The 22,837-nt window shown below is 38.2% G+C and overlaps 1 protein-coding gene across 1 annotated transcript in view; it reads left to right on the plus strand.

Moving 5' to 3' along the window:
• Window positions 1-22,837, plus strand: part of lix1l (limb and CNS expressed 1 like) — a 52,363-nt gene that overhangs the window by 27,925 nt on the left and 1,601 nt on the right. Inside the window, exons 3-5 of the mRNA XM_039751219.1 lie at window positions 15,315-15,455; window positions 15,544-15,639; window positions 15,753-15,830. Coding sequence (XP_039607153.1) covers window positions 15,315-15,455; window positions 15,544-15,639; window positions 15,753-15,830 — 315 coding nt within the window. The remainder of the gene's footprint in view (window positions 1-15,314; window positions 15,456-15,543; window positions 15,640-15,752; window positions 15,831-22,837) is intronic.

Consider the following 22,837-nt stretch of genomic DNA (forward strand, 5'->3'; position numbering starts at 1 on the left):
TTAATGGGAAGATTTGGATTTTAGCTAAGAAAATGACAGAGGAAAAGCCTACAATCACTGCAGCACTTGAGGATCTGAGTGGCATTCTCCTGACTTAGAATGTGTTACATTACTTTGCTATACAAAATACATTTAATTGTGCATATTGCAGAGTAACATTCAAGAGTAAAGTTAGAGGTGATGATTATAAATTATTATTCAAATTGACTGAGTGGCCACACTTGCTTACTAACCCAATTTGTATATTTAAGGAATGCTGGTTTTCACCAGGACAGCATAGTTGTACACAAGTCAGCTTTGGCTTTTCATACAGTACGTAGCTCTAGGAAAATGGCTGTCAATCCTGACCTGGTCATTGTGTAAAGTTTGCATACACACCCTGTATCTCTTCAGGTTTTCTTTAGATATACAGATTTTCCTGTAATATCCCAAAAACGTGCAGTTCATTAATGACCATATGAGCTGCTGTGCGTAAACACTAGCATTTGGTCCAGAGTTCTTTCCTACCTTGTGCCTGAATGAGCCAGTATGCAACCCTAAAATGGATTAAGTTGGTGCTGGAAATGTGTGGAAGGTTTTGCACCCCTACATTATTTTACATATTTAGCTTTGATTGCATCATATTATACTTAACAATTACAGTATCCACATGATTTTTTTATTTTTTTGTGACTTGCTGAGATAATTGCAAGGATAAGAAAAGTAAGCAATCATCTTCACCCAGTACTGCTCAACAGAACATAAATAAAACTGTTCATTTTAGAAAAGTAAGCCTTAGACCACAGTGATCTCTCAGCACTTTGTGGTCGTGGCTGAATCTTCCTGGCAGACAGTGTATAGAGAGAAAGAAGCAGAGACAGTCACAGTGGAAGCTAATCTGAGTTTTAGCATCTGAGAGAGGCACTACTACTACCCAAACCTCCATTTTCCAACAAGTATTTCAGGGTATTGTTAGCTTATGTAACATTTCACTTTTTCTTGTAAACTTTATGAATACAATAAAGCACTTGAATCTTCAAAGAAATCTCTCCCTGTAATTAAAATTGTCCACTTCATTTTCAAAGAAGACATTTGAGACATTTCAGAATTTTGCTGACCAGCCTTTAGATGGTTTATTATCTTGGCTGTACAAATATTGTGTAAGAAACGCTTAGAGACAGTCCAACTCAGCAATTCTCCCATTTTCTTATATACAGTACCGCTATAGATAAGAAAGAATTATAAAAGGTATTTGCCATAAAGCTGTATCTTCAAACGTCTAAAACAGGAAGCCCATTTTATTGTTTATAGAGACAACCAAACATTATCCCTAGTATGGAAAATGCTCATTCTTTGTGTATTTCAGTGATTTCTATCTTTTTACTTGCTTTAAAGAGTAGGGTGAAGTCCTGTTTTTTACAGTAATGGATCTTTCCAATGCTGTGGTTGGAAAAATGTAGGATTTTTCATCTGGAATTTATTATAGTGCAGCAATTCATTAAGGTTTGACTGCAACAGCATACTCCCAAACACCCCCCTCCCCTAATGGAGGATGTGTCTCCTTGCTTTGGAAGGTATCCAACATATAAAACGAAGTTAATGCTGTACTGAAATGTTTAATTTATACAGGGTAGGAAATTACATTGTTAACCATAATGTTGTAGACAATAATCAGATTGCTGAGTCACTTTGTTTAAAACATGATTCTTTGAGTTAATATTTTTAAAAAGGGGGACTCAAAAAAACCCATATTTACTATGTGATTTTGTAAAGGATTTACATAATTGAAGTCTGGTAGAAGTGGGAATTTGTGAAGTAATCTCTTTGTTTTAATTTGTTTACTATTTATTTGATCCCCACCTCTGATTCACTGCATAGCTCTCAAAAAATCACTTAACTTACCTTCCATCCATCCATTATCCAACCCACTATATCCTAACTACAGGGTCATGGGGGTCTGCTGGAGCCAATTCCAGCCTACACACTTAACTTACCTGCAAGTTAAAATTAGAATTATTAATTTTTATAATTATTACTATCACTATAAAAAGGTACTGTTGATAAAAAATACTTGTGAATCACTATTAATTAACTACTGCCCCTAGTGTGCTGCTTATGCTTCATCTGGTGCAGGATTTAAAAGCATCCCGTTTTTTCATATAACACATTGGTTATGCCATCACCTCAAAGGTCCAAAAAACTGGGTTTGAACCCTGGCAAAGTTATTGTCTGTTTGCAATGTGTGTGTGTGTTGTAATATATACTTGTTTCCTCCAAATTCTCAAGAGATGAAGGTGAGGTTAATTGGCAGATCTAAACTGATGTGATGTGAGAAAGTGTGGGTGTGTGAGTGAGAATTTCCTAAGATAGTTCCTGCTTTGTCTTGATTAGATCAGGATAAGTTCTTCTCCTGACAATCATGAACTGGTTTGATCAGGTATAATAATGGGTGTGTGAAAAATTATTGTTAGCTGCATAGATACAGTATGTACTGTATAAATTGCTAATTAAGTACAAAGTAATCAGCCTACCAGTCTATTTTCTTATATTCTTAATCCCGATGTGAATCAAATTAAATTGCCTTCCATAAAATCACAGTTGCATTGGTTACATGGCTTTCCTTAGCCAGCAATATAGGAACAGCCTAGCACTTTCACAATACATGATAGGGCACAAGTACCAAGAGAGAGTGGATTTGGGAATATTAGACATATATAAATAATCTAAATTATTCAAATCATCTGTTGTCTGAAATCAGAAATACAAACAAAAAATCTTAGAGCAGTTTCCAGGAAAGTTCATGTGTAAAGGAGGATAGATGTGTCAGGAAAAAAAACGGAAGTGGCACAACTTGTGACTGAGAAGAATGTGGACTGTGGACATTAAGAATCATTTAAATAACTTATTTAAATATTTATTGGCACTGTGAAATACCAACATATTTACAATAACTTAAATAACATTATATTGTGTATAAATGCATATACCATAGTAATAAAAATTAACCTGCATAAGGTCTCATTTTCACAAGTTACATATTTCTATGTAGTTTTCTGTTTTGTGTACGACTGTCAGAATTACTCAAAGCCTGGAGGTGTCTGAATAACTTGCGTGGCCTATTGTTTATGTTGCCTACACATTCGACTGAAATAGCATCAAGCAAATACAATTAAAAAAATCTTCCATATTTTTTGTTAGTGCTGAAGAAAACATCCACACAAACCAGCCTACTTAGCTCCTTAGTGAAGTAAATTACAAGGAAAATAAGGATATCTCATATTCATACAATATTCATACAATTAAGATAGCTGAATCTATTAATTTCCTTCTTGAACATATTTTATAATTTAGTCTTCTGTCCTAGTTGATCAAACCCAGGAACTTGCTATTGTATGGCTCTGATTGCTGGTCAGTTCTGGAAATGCTGTAATGAGCTGTCGATAATCCTTTGTATTTTGGTGCTTTTGTCCATTTTGGCTCCTATTAACTATCCTTTGATATTTCATTTTGTACAAGGGTATTTCAAAAACAAAGGATACATGACCGCATACACTTGTGCATTTATTTGCAGGCTTATACATTTATAAAGAAAAAGTAGTATTATTTTTCCAGGTAATGTCCAAACTTGTCTAGGAATTCATTCAACCATGCTCTTAAGGCATCATTCGACATACAGTAGATGCAGCAGCCAGGATCTTACACTGTTCCATACATGACACTACATTATCTTCAGTTGGAATTTGCCATGTTACTCCTGGAGTAAATATCAATATGAGTGTTGAGCTGTAGAGTACAATGGAAATTATTGCAAAAGTCTGTATTGCTGTTTGGTGACAAGAAGAAGACCAAGTGCAATATAAATGAGACCATGTTCATGGTCATAAAAGATGAAATGACCTGGGATATGACTAGTTCTATAAATCAGATGTGGTGATCAAGATTGCAGAGACACCTGGGGCCATTAGAAAGGAATGTTAGAAGAACAGCCTAAGGAGTTTGCAACATAATTTGTGATCTTAGAAAAAAATCTCACTGCCTGCCTTAGAAGTAGCATCTGATTTAGGCTTGAGAACTCTTTCCGGTAACCAGTGCAGGGAGTGTAGAATAAAGTGGATGAGAATATATCTATTTTGATTATTATGTTGTGTATTGTGTGCACTTCTGTGTTTTTTTTTCTTACAATACATTCTTTTGTTTTTGTTTATTTTATGCCCTTTGCTCTACAAAGGAGTGAGCTGTTGAATGGAGGATGGCAGGGATGAAATACTTGTAATTATACTTCAGTATACCATAGAAACATCTGACAAAAAGATCTAAAATCACGGAAGCAGCACATTTTGTGAAAACTAATACTTGTGTCATTCATCAAACTTTTGACCACGACTATTTAGGAAGCATGACTGACTGCACTGATAAAGAAATAATAAATTTCAAGTTTATTTATCGGGTGAAGTTAGTACTCTTGCTTTTTCTGCTCTGTGACAGTTTTTAAGTGAAATGTCATAAGTTCAAGTGCAGAAATAGTTCAGCGTATAGAGTGAAGAGACCTTTTCCTTTGGAGGCAGAAATGGCTACCCTTTTATGGTACTAATGAATGTAATTGTGGGAGAATGTAACAGTTAATGAGTGAAACTATTGAGTTAAGTAGCATGTTAAATAACATGAATATTAAAGACAGGAGAAGTGGGACTCAATATTACTTAAGCACATTAGACTAAGTTGCTTGTTCTTCCATTCAGATATTTTTCTATTAAGCTTGAATTCATAGTTTTAAGTTCAGGAGGGGGTCAGCTTTCAAAATGTAAAAGCTGTAAGATGTTATATATGGCATAGTAATTTGCAGATAATGACACTGATGATGAATTTAATTTGAAAGTAGTGTAACGGAGTTAAGGAATGAGAATATATTGTTGAACTATGCAATAAGGTCTACTATTCAAAGGAAATTCGGATGTGTTTGTTAGGCCAGTGGACCTTTCTTTGACTCATTGTTCTGGTCTAGGCTGGAGATTGGAGGTTTCAGTTCAAGAAGGATGTGTCAGTGATAAAAAAAACTAGTTATACTGGTATCGGAAGTTTGCTGGTCTTCTCTAAAGATTGCAAAATTAAATAATATAGAGGGCTATGGGGCATCTGTTGAAGAAGAAAGATTCAATGATCTTGACTTTGCTGACGATGCTGTGATCTTCGCGGAGTCAATGGAGGCTGTGAGCGGGGCTTTCGAGAAACTGAGCGAGGAGTCTGAGTGTCTGAGCTTGTGAGTATATTGGATAAAAACCAAGATCCAGGCCTTTAATGCCCTCTTAGGCACAGCCATCAGCGATGTATCTGTCTGTGGAGAGAGTGTCGACCATGTCAAGAGGTTTACTTACCTTGGCAGTGACATTCATGTCTCTGGTGACTCTTCTTGTAAAGTCAATAGATGGATTGGGAGAGCATGGTGGTTCATGAGGTTGCTGGAAAGGGGTGTGTACTGCTCCTGATATCTATGCAGAACGACGAAGGTCCAAGTCTTTAGAATCCTGGTGCTTCCTGTCTACCTATATTGTTGCGAGACATGAATGCTATCCATTGACCTGAGACGAAGTCTGGAGTCATTCGGTACTGTGACTCTTTGGAGAATCCTTGGGTACTGCTGGTTTGACTTTGTGTCGAATGAGCGGTTGCTCACGGAATCCCAAATGAGGCACAATACCTGCATTGTGAGGGAGCGTCCGGTCATAGCACTATGGCCATGTGGCGCGATTCCCCGAGGGTGATCTGGCTTGCAGGATCCTCATTGTTAAGGACCCAAGTGGCTGGACCAGGCCAAGGGGACACCACGTAACACCTGGCTGTGGCAGATAGAGGGTCATTTCCTGAGGGTGGGACTGGACCGCGTGTCTGCCTGGGGGGTTGCCAACCAGGATCCCGAGCTGTTTCGTTATGTGGTGGGTGCGGCAGCAAGTTCTACCAGTACCTGCTCCCCAACCTGCCCTGACCCGATAGAGGGCTAAATTATCAAAGAGTCAACCTATTGAACTGAGAGATGCAGAGACCAGAATGATAGAAGAGTTATTGTACCTAACCAGATGAATAGAGGTTTCTTTTCTTTAATTCAGCAGACTAAATCTGTCTTTTTTCCATTCTGTGTCTTGGCTGATCTATGTGCGGACATAAAGCGTAAGTCAAGCAGGATTTGAGCTTGTGACAAGTGCAGAGCAAGCCAACCACAGTGTTATTGAATTTTTTTTTGTATGTCACTTATAGACATACAGCCAGAGATTTATTTTTTGCCTTTGGTCTACTTTCTTCCTTTTGGTTATATGCTTTAACTGGAAAATCCAGGCAATACACTATTTAAATGCATACTTTTGTCTTCAATTATTACATTTATATGTAAGGCAAGTGGCCCAACCAAAATCAGAAAAATATTTTTATTCACTGTTTTATAATAGTCAATTAAAATTCAACATTTTTTACCTTTTTCATAATTATAGTTTAGATACTCTGAGTTAGGAGATAAAAGTGCAGTTTTATTATTGACACTCAAAACTTGTTACAGATTATCCTAAAAATATTTTAATGTAGATTTCTGTTAAAAAAGAAAACAAAGGCTGGGTCACCTCCCCCTTTACATTGTACATGGTATGAGTTCATAACCAACATATCATTGCAAATTAAGATGGGAAATGAGCTAAATGATCTCACCAAAAGATTATTACTCTTCTCATCAAACCACAAAATTGCACCAAAAAATTCACAGATGGGACCTTTTATCATCAAAGTGAAAATGTGAATGTGGAAAATGAAAGAAATATGTCTGAAGGTTTTAGTTAGAGTTCAAGAGCTTAATACTTCATCAGTTCATATGTCTGCTGTTTATGATTTTACTTTTTCAATATTGTGGGATATATAGAGTATTACCCAGCTGCCAAAACATTACTAGAGCATAACGTGCAACAAAATCTTTCTAAAATCTTGAATAGGTGGCAGTAACCAATGTAGTTTTAAAAACGTTCAGTTACTGTGCATTTTCAGTTTAAAATCAGGATGTAAGCCAAGCTGACTTATGGTAAGTCCAGAGGACTGACTTAATTAATTATGGAGATGGTAAGGAGCAGGTATCTTTCCATAAAGTAAAACAGTAGTCTAAGGCAGTCAGGGGGTTCAATAACTAGATAAGACAAGGAAACCTATAGTTAAAACATATAGGAATATATAGGAATGATAAATTCATTAACCCACAAATTAAAGCTAAACTTCCTAATTCTCTCTGTTAAGTCTTTCCTTCACTGCTGTCCAAAAATGTATTTATTTATTAGGGAGAAGTTTAAAGTTGTATGCAGCTGCTGCACACAGCTGTATTTTAGCAGTGATTAAATTACGTCACACATCACGACTGTGTTGAAAGACTGATGACTGGGGTAGTTACAGACAACAACATTGTGGAGCCCACAAAAAACGGAACAGAAAATGGCAATATCTGTAAGAAAACAGAGAGTACAAAATGGTGGTGCAATGGTATGATACAAATAAAGATAAGCATCTTTTTTTCTACTGCAGATAAGCATCTATTACTCACTTACTGTAAGAACTTAATGTAAGAAGACAATAACTTCTTTTGGTCTTAGTACAGTGGTTAGTCATCACTGTTCAGTGTGGAATACTACTGCTGATAAAATAACTTGTGAATATGAAGGATTCACAAATCTTATATTGAGGTATACAATATCAACAGATGTATATCTCACTTAAGCCTCCGCTGACCATTCCAAATTTTAGTAGGCCATATTGCTGATGAATAACCACTTTACAGGTTCTTTGTAAGTGTCTTCAGCAAGCATTAGTGATGCATACCTTTACAATATGTTTTTCCATCTACTGAATCATCTTAATTCATGTTCAAAAAAGCTTTTGATGTAAGATAAGTCAATGGTGACCAATGCTGCACAAATGCAAACGATATGAAAAACGTCCATTGGGAAAAAAATATCATGTTACTCATATTACTCATGTTACTCATGTTACAAACATAACAGGAAGAGAACAGAATAAAGAAAATTATAGGGTATACTTTTAAAACAGTAGATGAGAGATGTCAACAAAACATCATTTACTTTGAGTTTAAACTCAGTGCTGCACACTCATCCCCAGCCTACCTCAGCTAGACCTTTTAGTATGGAACCTGTTAGAAGTCTAATTCATACTCGTTTAGTATACAGGTTTAGAAAACACACAAATGAAATAATTGTTACAGCAAATTAGATTTCAACTTGAACTGTTCTGTTTATCTCAGTGGCATGTTTGCTTACTCACCTCAGAAAACCCAGAAATTTTCTTAAATAATTCCTGAAAGCATTTCATTTAACTTCTGTCATCTTCTGCGGTCATAGCAGTATCTCACTACTTTGACTACTCGAATTGACTAGAAAACAAAAATGACCTTTATAACGGGAGTTCAAAAAATGGTCTGGGATCAAAGTGATGTCAATAAAAAATAAGCAGGAGAGAACCAGTTCTTAAAGTTGAATAGAAAATCAAAGTCGAGATAAACAAAACCAAAAAAATGCAAACTTGTCTAATAAACTTTCCCTATCTAAAGCCAAAATCAGTGTTAGATTTTGAGTTTTATCCAGAGCTTGGATACAAAAATTGTAGCATATTACAATACAGTCTTATATAACAGCAATGTGATGACATCATATGACATGATGTAATGAATCACCAGCAAAGGACATCATTGTCATCAACGATGTGGCTACAGTCATGGAAAACAACCAGAAAATGAGAAAAACAGAATACAAAATGGTGTTGAGATGACATTAAAGTAATTGAAAAATGTATCAAACATCTCAAAAGGTGATTCTGAACATTAAACATTTATGAAAAAATCACATTCAGGTTCACAAACAAGAATTACAACAGCTGCTACATAGGATTAATTCCTGCTCATTTTCGCTAGATATTAGACTCCCTAAAATAGTGCATGTGGTCTCTTTGTATGCCCCTGCCCTTGGACCATATGATCACTCATATGTCTTGCACAAGCTTCTGATAGCTAGTATTAAACCGATCATACAGTGCTATTCCCTGGCAACTGCAACAGGTACTGCAGTCTCACTGTTCCCTTTAGCATGGCTTTTCAATAAATGTGAGCCTTCTGGGACCTCTTTTTTCTTATATCTGCCATTTTAGTACCCAATTATCCACAGTCAAGGTGGACATGGACTCTGTATTAGCAGGCCTGTGTTAAATTACTTTCTGTCAGCTTTGCAGTGTGCAACAGCTGCATTGAATATGTACCTCAGAAGAGATTACATAGTTAAAGTAATTAATCTATACTAATAAAAGGCAAAACCCTCACTCACTCACTCACTAATTCTCCAAATTCCCATGTAGGTAGAAGGCTGAAATTTGGCAGGCTTATTCCTTACAGCTTACTTACAAAAGTTAAGCAGGTTTCATTTCGAAATTCTACACGTAACGGTCATAACGGTCGATAACGGTCGACAACGTCCGCCATGTTGAACTTTCTTATTTATGGCCCCATCTTCAAGAAATTTGGTAGGCGGCTTTCCTGCGCTAACCAAAACTAATGTACGTACTTATTTCGATGGTATGATGCCACTGTCCGCCGCCATATTGAACTTTCCAACATCACTAATTTTCCAACTTCCCATGTAGGTAGAAGGCTGACCCCATCTTCACGAAATTTGGTATGTGGCTTCCCTGTGCTAACCAAAACCAATGTACGTACTTATTTCAGTGGTATGACGCCACAGTCGGCCGCCATATTGAACTTTCCAACATCACTAATTCTACAACTTCCCGTGTAGGTAAAAGGCTGAAATTTGGCAGGCTCATTCTTTACAGCTTACTTACAAAAGTTAAGCAGGTTTCATTTCGAAATTCTACGCATAACGGTCAACAGCGTCCGCCATGTTGAACTTTCTTATTCATGGCCCCATCTTCACGAAATTTGGTAGGCGGCTTTCCTGCGCCAACCGAAACCAATGTACGCAGCCGCCGTACTTATTTCGGTGGTATGACGCCACTGTCAGCCGTCATATTGAACTTTCCAATGTCACTAATTCTCCAACTTCCTGTGTAGGTAGAAGGCTGAAATTTGGCAGGCTCATTCCTTACAGCTTACTTACAAAAGTTAAGCAGGTTTCATTTCAAAATTCTATGCATAACGGTTGACAACGTTCGCCATGTTGAACTTTCTTATTTATGGCCCCATCTTCACGAAATTTGGTAGGTGGCTTCCCTGCGCTAACCATAACCAATGTACATACTTATTTCAGTTTTATGACGCCACTGTCGGCTGCCATATTGAAGTTTACAATGTCACTAATTCTCCAACTTTCCGTGTAGGTAGAAAGCTGAAATTTGGCAGGCTTATTCCTCACAGCTTAATTACAAAAGTTAAGCAGGTTTCATTTCGAAATTCTACACGTAACGGTCATAACGGTCAACAACGTCCGCCATGTTGAACTTTCTTATTCATGGCCCCATCTTCACGAAATTTGGTAGGCGGCTTCCCTGCACTAACCGAAACCAATGTACGTACTTATTTCGGTGGTATGACGCCACTGTCAGCCGCCATATTGAACTTTCCAACGTCACTAATTCTCCAACTTCCCGTGTAAGTAGAAGGCTGAAATTTGGTACTTATTTCGGTGGTATGATGCCACTGTCGGCCGCCATATTGAACTTTTCAACGGTCTTTGTTACTTATGGGCCCATCTTCAAGAAATTTGGTACGCAGGTTCCCAACGCTAACTGAATCCTACTTATGTACATATATACGTCCATAGCCTACAACCGGAGGGCCGAACTCACAATGTGGTATACAAAGAGATCCTTCACAAATAATTATTGGTATCTTTTCCCTCAGTTTAAAAAGGTTTAATTTTCTTCTTAATAAAAATTTTAAGACAGTACTTCGCCACTGCGAAGCACGGCTATTTTGCTAGTCTATACTAATAAAAGGCAAAGCCCTCACTCACTCACTCACTCTTCACTAATTCTCCAACTTCCCGTGTAGGTAGAAGGCTGAAATTTGGCAGGCTTATTCCTTACAGCATATTGACAAAAGTTAAGCGGGTTTCATTTCGAAATTCTACGCTTAACGGTCATAACAGTCGATAACGGTCGACAACATCCGCCATGTTGAACTTTCTTATTTATGGCCCCATCTTCACGAAATTTGGTAGGCGGCTTCCCTGCACAAACCGAAACCGATGTACGTACTTATTTCAAGAAATTAGGCACGCGGGTTCCCAATGCTAACTGAATCCTACTTACGTACATATATACGTCCATAGCTTGAAGCTCGGTCACCATGTGAGGCGGTGTTGGGTCCCCCATCCCAACGCCTCCCACATTGTTGGCTACCTGCCTATATAAGGCCGTCTGTTGCTCCAGTCTCTACATTCCCTTCCTTGCTTTGCCACGGGATTCACGTCTCCCTGCTGATAACTACAGCCTTTTTATTTAATCCACGGCTTCTCCGCTGTTTTATTGTTAATTTATTACGATTATAGTTATTGTTCAGGTATTTAAGACTTACTTTACATTGTTCAGGTACCCATTTCCTTTATCATTCCAACCGTACCCCCATTAACATGTCTATCGAGGTGATCACCATCGATCAAAGAACTGTCACTTACCGAGTGGTTTCCATGCCCAGAGATGGCACCTGCCTTTTCCATTCTCTTTATTACATATTGCACGGCCATATCTGGCTCACTCTTGATATCCGGAGGAACATTGTGTCTTATGCATTGAATGACTGGGACAGGTTCAAGGGGTGGACTGATGACGGTACAGGAGATAATTATACTACACAGGAGCACTATAAGAGTGAAATGCTTAAGCCCTTCACCTATGCATCTGCATGTGAGTTGATGGCTGCCGCTGAATTGTTTGGTTGTCGCTTTCAAGTGTACTGAAATGGCCAAATATTTTACACCTTTCGACAACCGCCAATGCCTCTTAAACATCCTACACTGACAGGTGACAATTTCAGTAGTAGACACTTTGAGGTTTATGAATGTTTAAACTCTCAAAAGCTGGATGTGAAGTTATCGATGAAACTGGTTGTATACTTACAACGCTTGACAGATGCCGAATGTCTCTTCAACACAAGTCCTACAGATACTGTCGTAATTGAAACAAACCATGAAACTCAAACCGATTATGACAGCAGCAATCCAAGCTGTAAGATCTGAAACAAGTTTACTGTTCACATGGCCAACTGTATGTTGCATGCTCAAGAGTAAGCTCAGCGCACAACTTGGTCATATTACAACCGGAGGGCCGAACTCACAATGTTGTATACAAATAGATCCTTAACAAATAATTATTGGTATATTTTCCCTCAGTTTAAAAAGGTTTAATTTTCTTCTTAATAAAAATTTTAAAACAGTACTAGCTGCTGCGAAGCGCGGGTATTTTGCTAGTCTATACTAATAAAAGGCAAAGCCCTCACTAACTCATCACTAATTCTCCCACTTTCCATATAGTTGGGAAGCTTAAATTTTGCGTGCTCATTCCTTGCAGTGTACTTACAAAAGTTAGGTATGTTTCATGTCCTATTGCAACACCCAAGTGGAAAAAACGTGTGTACCCCTAAACTGTATATATAGATAGGGGAAACCCCTTCTCACTATTTCTGCGACTTTCAATATATGTAGGAAGCCCAAATTTCCCATGTTCATCCTTTACACTGTCCTTACAAACATTAAGTATGTTTCATTTTGCGTCATGCCCTGTAACGGATTTTCGAAAATGTCTTCTTTTTGGCGGTTCTCACCATTATGCCATAAGGAACTTTTGGAGCTGACCTCTCCTTTTGGCAGTTTCATTCCTTATTTCCATTAACAGAGGATTTATTTCACGGCAGAGACGCACAACAGCTGCCTCTGGTCCCCCTACCTTTTTCCGCACAGCCGCTGTCTGCGCACCTACCACGTAGTTGGCTCCCTGCCTATATACATTAACGACATCCCGCACTCATGTGCCTCCTCACTTGCTTTCTTACTTTCCTCAGCTGTTTGTCGTGCTCACTGCTCCTTTCTTCTTTACTCCACCCCTTCAAGCCTGTTATTGTTCGCCTTGCTTCACGTCTTCCTGCTGGTGACTCCTGCCTTTTCATTTACTTTCTTCACTCTCTTAATCATCCAGGAATGCCTCCACATTCTCTACCTTTGAAGGTTGGTACACCAATTATGTTACTACGAAACTTATAACCAACTTTGCAACTGCACCAGGCTTCAGATCAAATCTCTGCACAAGAACCTCTTTGAAGCAACTTTCTTCACTGGAACTGTCTCAGGAGAGACTGTATTTATTCCTCGCATCCCTCTCATACTGTCTGACCTCCCATTCTAATTCAAATGCCTCCAGTTCCAGTCAGTGTCTACTTTGCTATGACAATAAATAAGTCACAGGGCCAGACTCTAAAAAAGGTCGGCATTGACTTGACACAAGATTGCTTCTCACATGGCCAAGAGTAAGCTTTGCAGACAGCTTGGTCATTTTACAGCCTGAGGGCAGAACTGCAAACAGCAATTACAAAGAGAAACTTACATCCTAAAAATGTGCATTTCTCATACACAACATTTACAATTATAAATGAAACTCTTTACAATCATCAAATTGGGCGGCACGGTGGCGCAGTGGTTTCGCTTCCTGGGTACTCCCTGCGTGGAGTTTGCATGTTCTCCCCATGTCTACATGGGTTTCCTCCGAGTGCTCCGGTTTCCTCCCACAGTCCAAAGACATGCAGGTTAGGTGCACTGGTGATCCTAAATTGTCCCTAGTGTGTGCTTGGTATGTGTGTTTGTCCTACAGTGGGCTGGCACCCTACCCGGGATTTGTTCCTGCCTTGAGCCCTGTGCTGGCTGGGATTGGCTCCAGCAGACCCCTGTGTTAGGATATAGCAGGTTGGAAAATGACTGACTGACAATCATCAGATTCACTCTCAATACTAAAATAACCCATCGACAATTCCATTGATAATCATATTACATTATTTTTAAATTGTTTCCTTTTCTTTTTCATAAATTCTTTAACACACTGCGAAGTGCTGGTAATATGCTAGTGTCAATATATATAAAATGCAACTTTTGTAACACTTATTTTAAAACTATTTAACAGATTTAGATTGTTTTTTTATCTATAATTTGCTTGAACATTCCGGTTGATTTTGCAGTTTCTGTCATCGCGATTATTATCATAGTTTGCATACAGGAACGATTTATTTGCACTAATCCGAGACAGAGGCTGCGGGCTGAGGGGAGGGGGAAGCGTGATGTCAGGAATGGAGAGCTGAGTGGGGCCCTCCTCACTCATGCACCAGCCTCGGAGCGTACCTTGCCTTCTCTTAGTTAGCGAATGAGAGAACTACTTAATGGATTTATATCAGGTTTTTTTCTGTAATTTGCTTGTACATTCTTGTTGATTTTGCAACTTCTCTCATTGTGCTAAGTATTATAGTTCACTTGCAAGAGCGATATATTCACACTAATCCGAGACACAGGCTGCAGGCCAAGTGGAGGGGGAAGCGTGACATCAGGAGTAGGGAGCGGGCATGGCCCTCCTCACTCACGCACCAGCCTCCGTTCAAATTGGTCTACCTCTGGCTTAGCTAGCGATACCTGTTTGTTTATTGATTTTTTAAGCTTGTCCTGTTTCACTACTACGTGGGTGGAGCCACAGGAGACAGCTAGTACATTATATAATGATTCTAAACTCTTTTGAATAGTAAAGTTTAGTTAAGTACTTTAATGAAATTAGATAAAATTAGAAATTATATCACATGAATACAGAGACTTTCAGCAGTCATTAAGCACTCAGTATCTTACATACTGTAAGTATTATAACATACCAATGCAGCTTAGCTTTTGGTTTTTCAAACATCATTTGTAGAAGGTTTATCTATGCAGGAGTAATGACTGATGTCACTAACTCTGGCATTGGGCTTATCCAATATGCAAGGAACACACATGTATTATATCTGTTATGTTCTTGTTGAGTAGCAGCATCACAAACATTATTTCCATATACTCCTAGGTGTCTTGACTATTTTTTCCTAAATGATTCAACACTCAAGAAAGAAAGTTCAGTGGACAGATGCCAGAGTCCTGCATTTCAAAGATAACTGCCTGTAGTATTAATAAATAATTTTAAGAGTATTTTAAAAATCAATACTTGATCTTATTCAGTATGCTAGACAGTACACTTTTATTAAAGAGGTTTTAGTATAACTGGACTACTTATTTTTGCAATGAGCCATAAGGAACTAGTCTGAATGCATTATTTTTTTTAATTTTACTTTTTTACAGTTCTGCCCCACAAAGGCTGAAGCCCGTCGCAGTGCTGCCAAGATTGCCTTAATGAACTCAGTCTTTAATGAACACCCTTCACGACGCATTACTGATGAGTTCATCGAACGAAGTGTCTGTGAAGCCCTAGCTTCATTCAATGTAAGTTGACTCTTGATGCTACACAGGATGGCTGACTCTTTTTGCTTACAATTAATTTTGTTACCAATATCGGCCTTTATAATTTCAGGGAAACAGGGAGGAAGCAGACAATCCTAACACTGGTATAGGAGCTTTCCGCTTCATGCTAGAATCCAATAAAGGCAAATCAATGTTGGAATTTCAGGTAAATTTCTTTAAGATCATAAAGTACAATAGTTTTGTAATGAAAAATAACTATGAAAGGTGTGTAATTCTACTAATTCAGCATGAGCTCAGATTTGTCAGTTTTCTTTCCAGGAGCTGATGACAGTCTTTCAGTTGTTGCATTGGAATGGCAGCCTAAAAGCGATGCGTGAGAGGCAGTGCTCTAGACAGGTGAGTAGTAAATGCCAATACAACCTGGTTCCCATTTTATATGATTCCCTCATAAGTACATACATTGCACATTATAATGAATTAACAACCTTGATTTTATGGGTAATTATAATGATGTCAGATTTTATTTAAAGTAAATTAGTACATTGTAACAATTGTGATGAGAACAGGCCAGCCCAAAAAGCTCATCCATCCAATTCACCAAGATTGTCCAAAATAACATTACATTTAAGATTTGAAGGTCCCTACAGTTCTACTCTGCACCAGACGTTTCAGTAATTTATTCCATGTGTCTTTGTTTCTTTGCATAAATTATCAAAGAAAAGTAATTATCATAATGAAAATGATACAGTAAGATTAGCCAAGTTAACTATTTTTAATTATTTCCTTAAGTATTCTTGTATCTCCTTATTATTAACTGATTGCTTGTTCTCTGATATTTTTGGATCTTTAGTTTCATACTGGTGTAAAATTTAAATTTCTTCACAATGCAGGCATTGGTGCTCAATCTCAAGTCATTGCTTAGATCCAGTCTTTTTGTGATGGCATCTCATGTTAATTTGAGAAAGTGACCCAAAACCAGTGTTACTGTAAATTAACTGTGTTTTCTGACAATAGACCTCAGTTACTGTATAGTGCCTTCAGTTAATCATATATATCAGAAGTACTATAATATGTAACTAAGTACTTTTTGTATCCATTTTTACAATATATACTATTTTAATATAGCAATACTATTTTAATATATTATTGGCAAGCAAGGTGGTGTAATGGTTAAGGCTTTGGACCTAGGAATTCATATCCCGAATTTGTGGGTTAAAGTCCTGCTACTGACACTGTGTGACCATGAGCATGTCACTTCACCTGCCCGTGCTCTAATTAGAAGAACAAATGAAATGTAAACGGTTATATCTCAAAAGTTGCAAATCACCTTGGATGAAAGTGTCAGTCAAATAATAAGTAAAAATATTATTAGGACACTGGAGCTGTTTCTCATGCTATATACCACTGTGCATCAGTAAAACATTCCTGCATTAGATCAATTCCCGGTTTTCCGTGTGACTTGGCTTTTGTTAATGGCCAATTTCACTGCACACATTTTCAGGAAAGTGTATTTATTTGAACTGAAATGGACGGATCATCATTAGGAATAATGTGAAATCTTAGTATGTGTATATTGTTATCATTATTATATGTTTATGATTTTCACTTGTTTACGTTGTTCACTCGAGTATTCCTTTTTGTGTTTTTAATCAGTTGCATGTTCCATCTTGTATATTCTTTACCATAGGCAGACAATAAAGTTGCAGCACATCACATTTTAATTTAACTTTTTGCGAGCAGCAACATTTAGGCAGTTCATGTAATGAATTGAATGTTTTCACTTCTGTGTTTCTCTAGTGCTTGAATAGTAAGAAAATAACTGTGCTGCCAGTACTATGTTTTGGAGATTTCTTAAATGATCATCGGTTCCCGTTTAAAGGCCGCAAATGAGAAAGTATATGTAAAGAAGTTTGTAAAGCAGGGTGGGGTGGGATCAGACGTGCATGTAAATGTAAATGATTTTGGAGGGTAGGGTGGAGGTCCCCTTTTAAATTCTGTAGATGTGAATGTATATTACAGTGGAATAGCCTATGGGGGACTGTTAAGTTTAAACTTACAAGATCTTTAACATTTTTCTTGGATCCAAGGATGGCTCTTCTGCCTCTACTTCTCTCTCCCTGCCTTTTTGTTTCTGGTAAAGCAATGCCAACACTCACTGCCACAGTGTTTGGTGCCACCACTTGAGCTTTATAGCATTTTCTAACTATTGAGCATCACCAAACTTTCTTTTTTCCATTTTACACCTCACTGTACATGACAAACATGAATGCATCTGTTTTTTCCTGTACTTTACATCCTATTGGCTAGTGCTGTTATCAATCTCTTTTGTAGCATCCTTAATTTCTATAAAGCTCCCTGTCAGAGCCATTCAGATCATGTAAGTTAACATAATAATAAATATAGACAAAGTAAAATATCATATGTCAGCTAATTTTCTTTTTTCATCACCAAATTTTAATCAAATTGGTCAAAGCATTTTTGAGATTTTGAGGTATTTAGTTTTCCTGTTGTAAGGAGGTTTTTACCCCCCAAAATATTGATATATCTGAATGTCCTTTCTTAGTGAATACCTAGTGGCCTAGATGTACAAGTCTGCCAAATTTGTAATTTTTAAGTAAGTGAAAAATAATGTTGCATGCAGTGAGTGAGTCAACTTTACATTTTATATACATACTTGTGATGTGTGGGTCACAGACTTGCATAAGAGTGAAGGAGATGAGTTCAGGTTTCTGGCAAAATCAACTTTATTGTTGTCTTAAAATTATCCAAATGGGAACTGTCTCTTCAGCACTCACAAAAACCCAGCCCGCATGCAGTGATGCTGATGTCATCTTGTATTCTCTCCCTTCTTATATTAAAAGAGTAAACAGACTTCCAGCACAAGGGAGAAGACAGGCAATAAGCACACGGCCAAGTCAGCAGTGAGCCTGTGAACTTGCAGTTACACTGGAGGCGAACAAGCAATGCCTTCCTGCATCAACAGAGTTTTGTCACACAGAGCAGTTGGGGGGGTTGTCAGGGTCACACAAATCTCACGATATATAGTAAACCTACTGTAACTTATGACATGACATGCCTTGTAGAAATCAGCAATAAATTCTGCCAAATGCTTCTAGATTTTTATTAAATACTAGCCAACCCGCGGCGTACTATACGCCGCATAATCAGGCCGTTTTTTTAATGATTTTTAAGCACAGGGAGAAAATTAACATTTGAAAAATCGTTAATGTAATAAATCAGCAAGAAAAGCAACATTGTAACAATGCACGGAACGAACCAACACACAATCGTCCGTGCGGCGCTCAGGCGCGGAGGGTGAAACGGGAGGAGAGGAGAAGGACATCCACTCCGCTCCCTCCGTCATGCTAGTCTGCTGATTTCTCGTCCAATATGCACTGCCTGCTCATGTGCCCACCTCCAACTCGTCACTCGAGTCGTTGTCATCTTTGCACAGTCCAGATGCACCTGTGACTCACGTAGACTTTTCATTGCTCTGTGTGGTCTTGGCTGCCTTTCTATAATAATCCACCAAGACACCCGACCACAGTAGCAGCGAGGTGGGAGGGGGGTGTGTACAAAGTGCAGGACCATCTAAGAAGACGCATGTTTGTCGCGGATGCGAATTGCTGTATGTAGCGTGTAAAACAGTTTGCTATGGTTCACGCAGTCGTGCGTCGTAACCGAAAACTTTTTAAAAGTTTTTTTAAAGACTGCTTACTTCATTGTGTATACGACTGTAGGTGAATGAAAAGATGTAACTCTGGAGAGGGCAACATATAATACAGCGTTTTACACGCTGCATACAGCGATTCACATCCACGACAAATATGAATCTTCTTAGATGGTGCTGTCACGTCCACCCACACTCTCGAAGCCCACACACTGCCTGGTCATGTGCCCGCTCGCAAGAGCAACTAACAGAGACCCGCCCACCAACTGTAAGACCATGGGACACCCCTCGCAAACTGCTCTACACGCCGCATACAGCAATTCACATCTGTGACAAACAAACTGTTTTACACACTGCATACAGTGATTCGCATCTGCTACATGATTTTTCTTAGATGGTCCTGTCGCATCCACCCTCGCATACACACTGCCTGGTCATGTGCCCGATCGCAATCGCAAGTGACAGAGACCCGGCCACCAAGTCTAAGACCATGGGAAACCCCTTGGAAACTGTTTTACACGCTGCATACAACGATTCACATCCGCAACAAACAAACTGTTTTACACGCCGCATACAGCGATTTACATCCGTGACAAACATGCCTCTTCTTAAATAGTCCTGCCGCGTCTTGTGGTGCCTCTGTGTGAGCCAGTCAGGCACAGAGAAGGTCAGCTGCTGAGAGAGCGTCTCGACTGTTGCAGGGCCTGCATTGGTGAAGCAGGTGAGACGGTAATGAAACAGAGGCACAGGGCTTATTGGTTTTTAAAGACTGCTTCCTTCATTGTGTTTTAACCTCAGTTTTAAAGGATTGTTTTAAGGATCCCATGGGATTCTATATAAATTTTATGTTTAGAACTTGCAACAGTGTTACTGATGATGAGTTTTAAAGGACTTTGATTTTGGAAAGGCTTTTGTTTCATCTTCTGACCCATATCTTTGTCCATTTGGCTTGCTTTGTCCTAGCCTATCTTATATAGGTGTGGATCGATGACATAATATGTCACGTAACTGGTAATAGGTATAATAATAATATGGCCATCCCCACCATATATGCACAAAATGCCCATGGCAATATCAGAGAAAATAAAAATAAAATTATGCAAATATCATTGAGAATCCCAATGTATAAAAAATAATTACAGAAATAGAACTGTTCTAAACCCTAAAATCATGTCAAGCACTATATAACCCAATATTCTGTAGGCTTGTGTAGCTGCATAAAGAGTTACACAGAATTATACAGTTACACAAGTCTTAGTTTTTCTTGCTGTGGCTGGAACTATCTTGTGCATTATTGAATTCCAGGTCTGAGTATATTCTTGTTTACTAGCTTCTGCATTTTATTTAAAGTGTTCTCTTTTTCAGTTGGATATTATAGTAAGGATATCTGGATCCAGCTAGGAAGCATTACTGGATGGAGGCCTGATATATATATATAGTCAATGTGTCAATGTGTGTATCTATGTTCCAGCATCACGTCTGAATGGCTGGAGCGATTTTCATGAAACTTGGTACACATGTTCCGGATTGGTCAACTAAAAATACTGTAAGGTGAATTCAGCCCTAACCCACCCCCTTCTGGGTAGGGTGGGGGGTGATCTTGCGGTCTTGTATGCATGTTATCATCCAGTTGACACTCGGAACGACCACCAGAGGGCGAACTGGAGGCGACTGCCAGCATTCTTTATGTTTGAGCACCACCGCGCCACTGTTGCTTTTGAAATTAAATAGAGTTCTATGCATGGAAGTGTGTGTGTCTGTCTGGCCCAGTAGTGAGACGTAGGGTCAGGGTGAGGGCTCCAGCTCCTAGGATACACAAGTGAGGCCAGTACACCGGCAAAAGGAAACCTCTGAAGAAGGACAGTCGCTTAGCTGCTAATGCACAAATGATGCGAGCACTTCGGCAACATGAATCCTTTTAGCAGAGAGTTGCCCAGAGTAGTTCTAACTATTTAAATACTTTCTACGATCCTGTGCTCTTAACAGCAAGGGCTTACACAGTTAGTATATACCAGGAGACTGCTAGCATTCTTTATTTTTGAGCAGCACCGTGCCCCTGTTGCTTTTCAAATTAAATAGAGTTGGCCAGTTCCGAGCGTCAACAAGATCATAACATACAGACAAGACCGCAAAACAAACACATTGGTGAGTTATTTTTAAAGTTGTGTTTTTTTAATTATGTTTTTCTCAAACAAATAAAAAAACACTTTATTTTCCTGGATATTTCAGCTAGTTGTGAATAATTTAAAACACTATCACTGTATGTCAATGCAGTATTTTAAAACACCAGTGAGAGGGGAAGTCTGTCTGTATTTAGTATTTCATAGTAGTCAAGATAGAATTCAGGGAGTAAAGGTGATTGAGCCATTAGGATCTAATGGCCATAATATAATACATTTGACATTGTTTTGGAAAAATTAAAACTGTGAGGTTTAACTTTAGTAAGGCAAGTTCTAAGCAGATATGCAATGTCTAAAGATTCTAAACTAGGATAAGCTTTTAAGTGTGGCAACAATCAAGGAATAGTGGAGAAGGTTAAAAGCATTTTACTTATAACTTAGGAAAATTTAATCCCAAAATTTAGAAGTAGTAAAAAAATTATTGTTTTTAATTAAATAGTTACAAAGAAGCTGCAAAGAAAGAAGCAACTGTATAAAACTGGGGTGTCAAACTCAGATCCTGAAGTGCTGCAGTGGGTGCAGGTTATTTTCCTAGGAACTTAAGTAATAACCATTGCTGCTGCTCCCAGGTATTATTTTAAAACATGGGGACAATTTGGAAACTTATGGGTAAAGTTCACAGAAACTTCAGAAAGTTTTTTCATCACACAGAGAATGATGGGTGGAATAAATTACCGTGTAGTGTGGTATGGAGTAAGACTTTAGGAATCATCAAAACTTGAATTGATGTTATTTTGGACTGTTCTTATCAAAATTGCTCAAATGGTCTTTTGTTGAGTCTCAATTCCAGAGTGCCTTAGTGGCTGCAGATTTTTCTACTTAGCTAACATTTGTCTTGTATTTGTACTCAGAGTGTGGCTGCAGAATTGATCAGATTTATCAATATTACTATTGGTTCTTTAGGTAAATTGCAGTTGTCTAGCCTGTTTGTTTGATATTGATTTGTAATTTTTATCAACAAGCTTTTAAAAAGCAAGTCACTTCTAGCTGTAACTAAAAGTGAATGTAGCTCCTCTTCAAGAATAAAAATACTCTTGCTCCAGTATTGCAAATTTAATTCACTGGCAACCAATTTAAATCAATTAAGAACCGCTGAAGTTCTATAATCAAAATGTCAAAAATGTGCTCCTTTTTGTAGGAGAGTATAAACTTATTCAGTTCAGATTTCTGTATCGTTTAAATATTATGTTCCATAAGTGATTTCCCATGGATCTGTCCTATAAGCTATACTGCCTTTGTTCTCTAATTACAACTGGCACACTGCTCTACATGTTCTATCTTTTCCTTTTGAGCCTTCATCTCTAATTTTCTTTTCTCAATCTCCTCTATTGATTTTACTCCCTCATCACGCATATTTCTTCTACTTAACCTCTCTGTTCTTACTCTTATTTCTATACAGTAAGTGATCTTTTCCTTGGGTTAGCTCTCACAAAATGTCTTTCTACCAGTTTCTGGAAGTCTTCTTTTTACAACCTGGTACTTCTCAAACTCCTGGTGTTGCAGATTAATGGGTCCACCTCCAACATTAAGAAGAGGGTGTCTCTCGATTGACC

Source organism: Polypterus senegalus, chromosome 1, assembly GCF_016835505.1.
Source record: "Polypterus senegalus isolate Bchr_013 chromosome 1, ASM1683550v1, whole genome shotgun sequence".
NCBI classification, from domain to species: Eukaryota; Metazoa; Chordata; class Cladistia; order Polypteriformes; family Polypteridae; genus Polypterus; species Polypterus senegalus.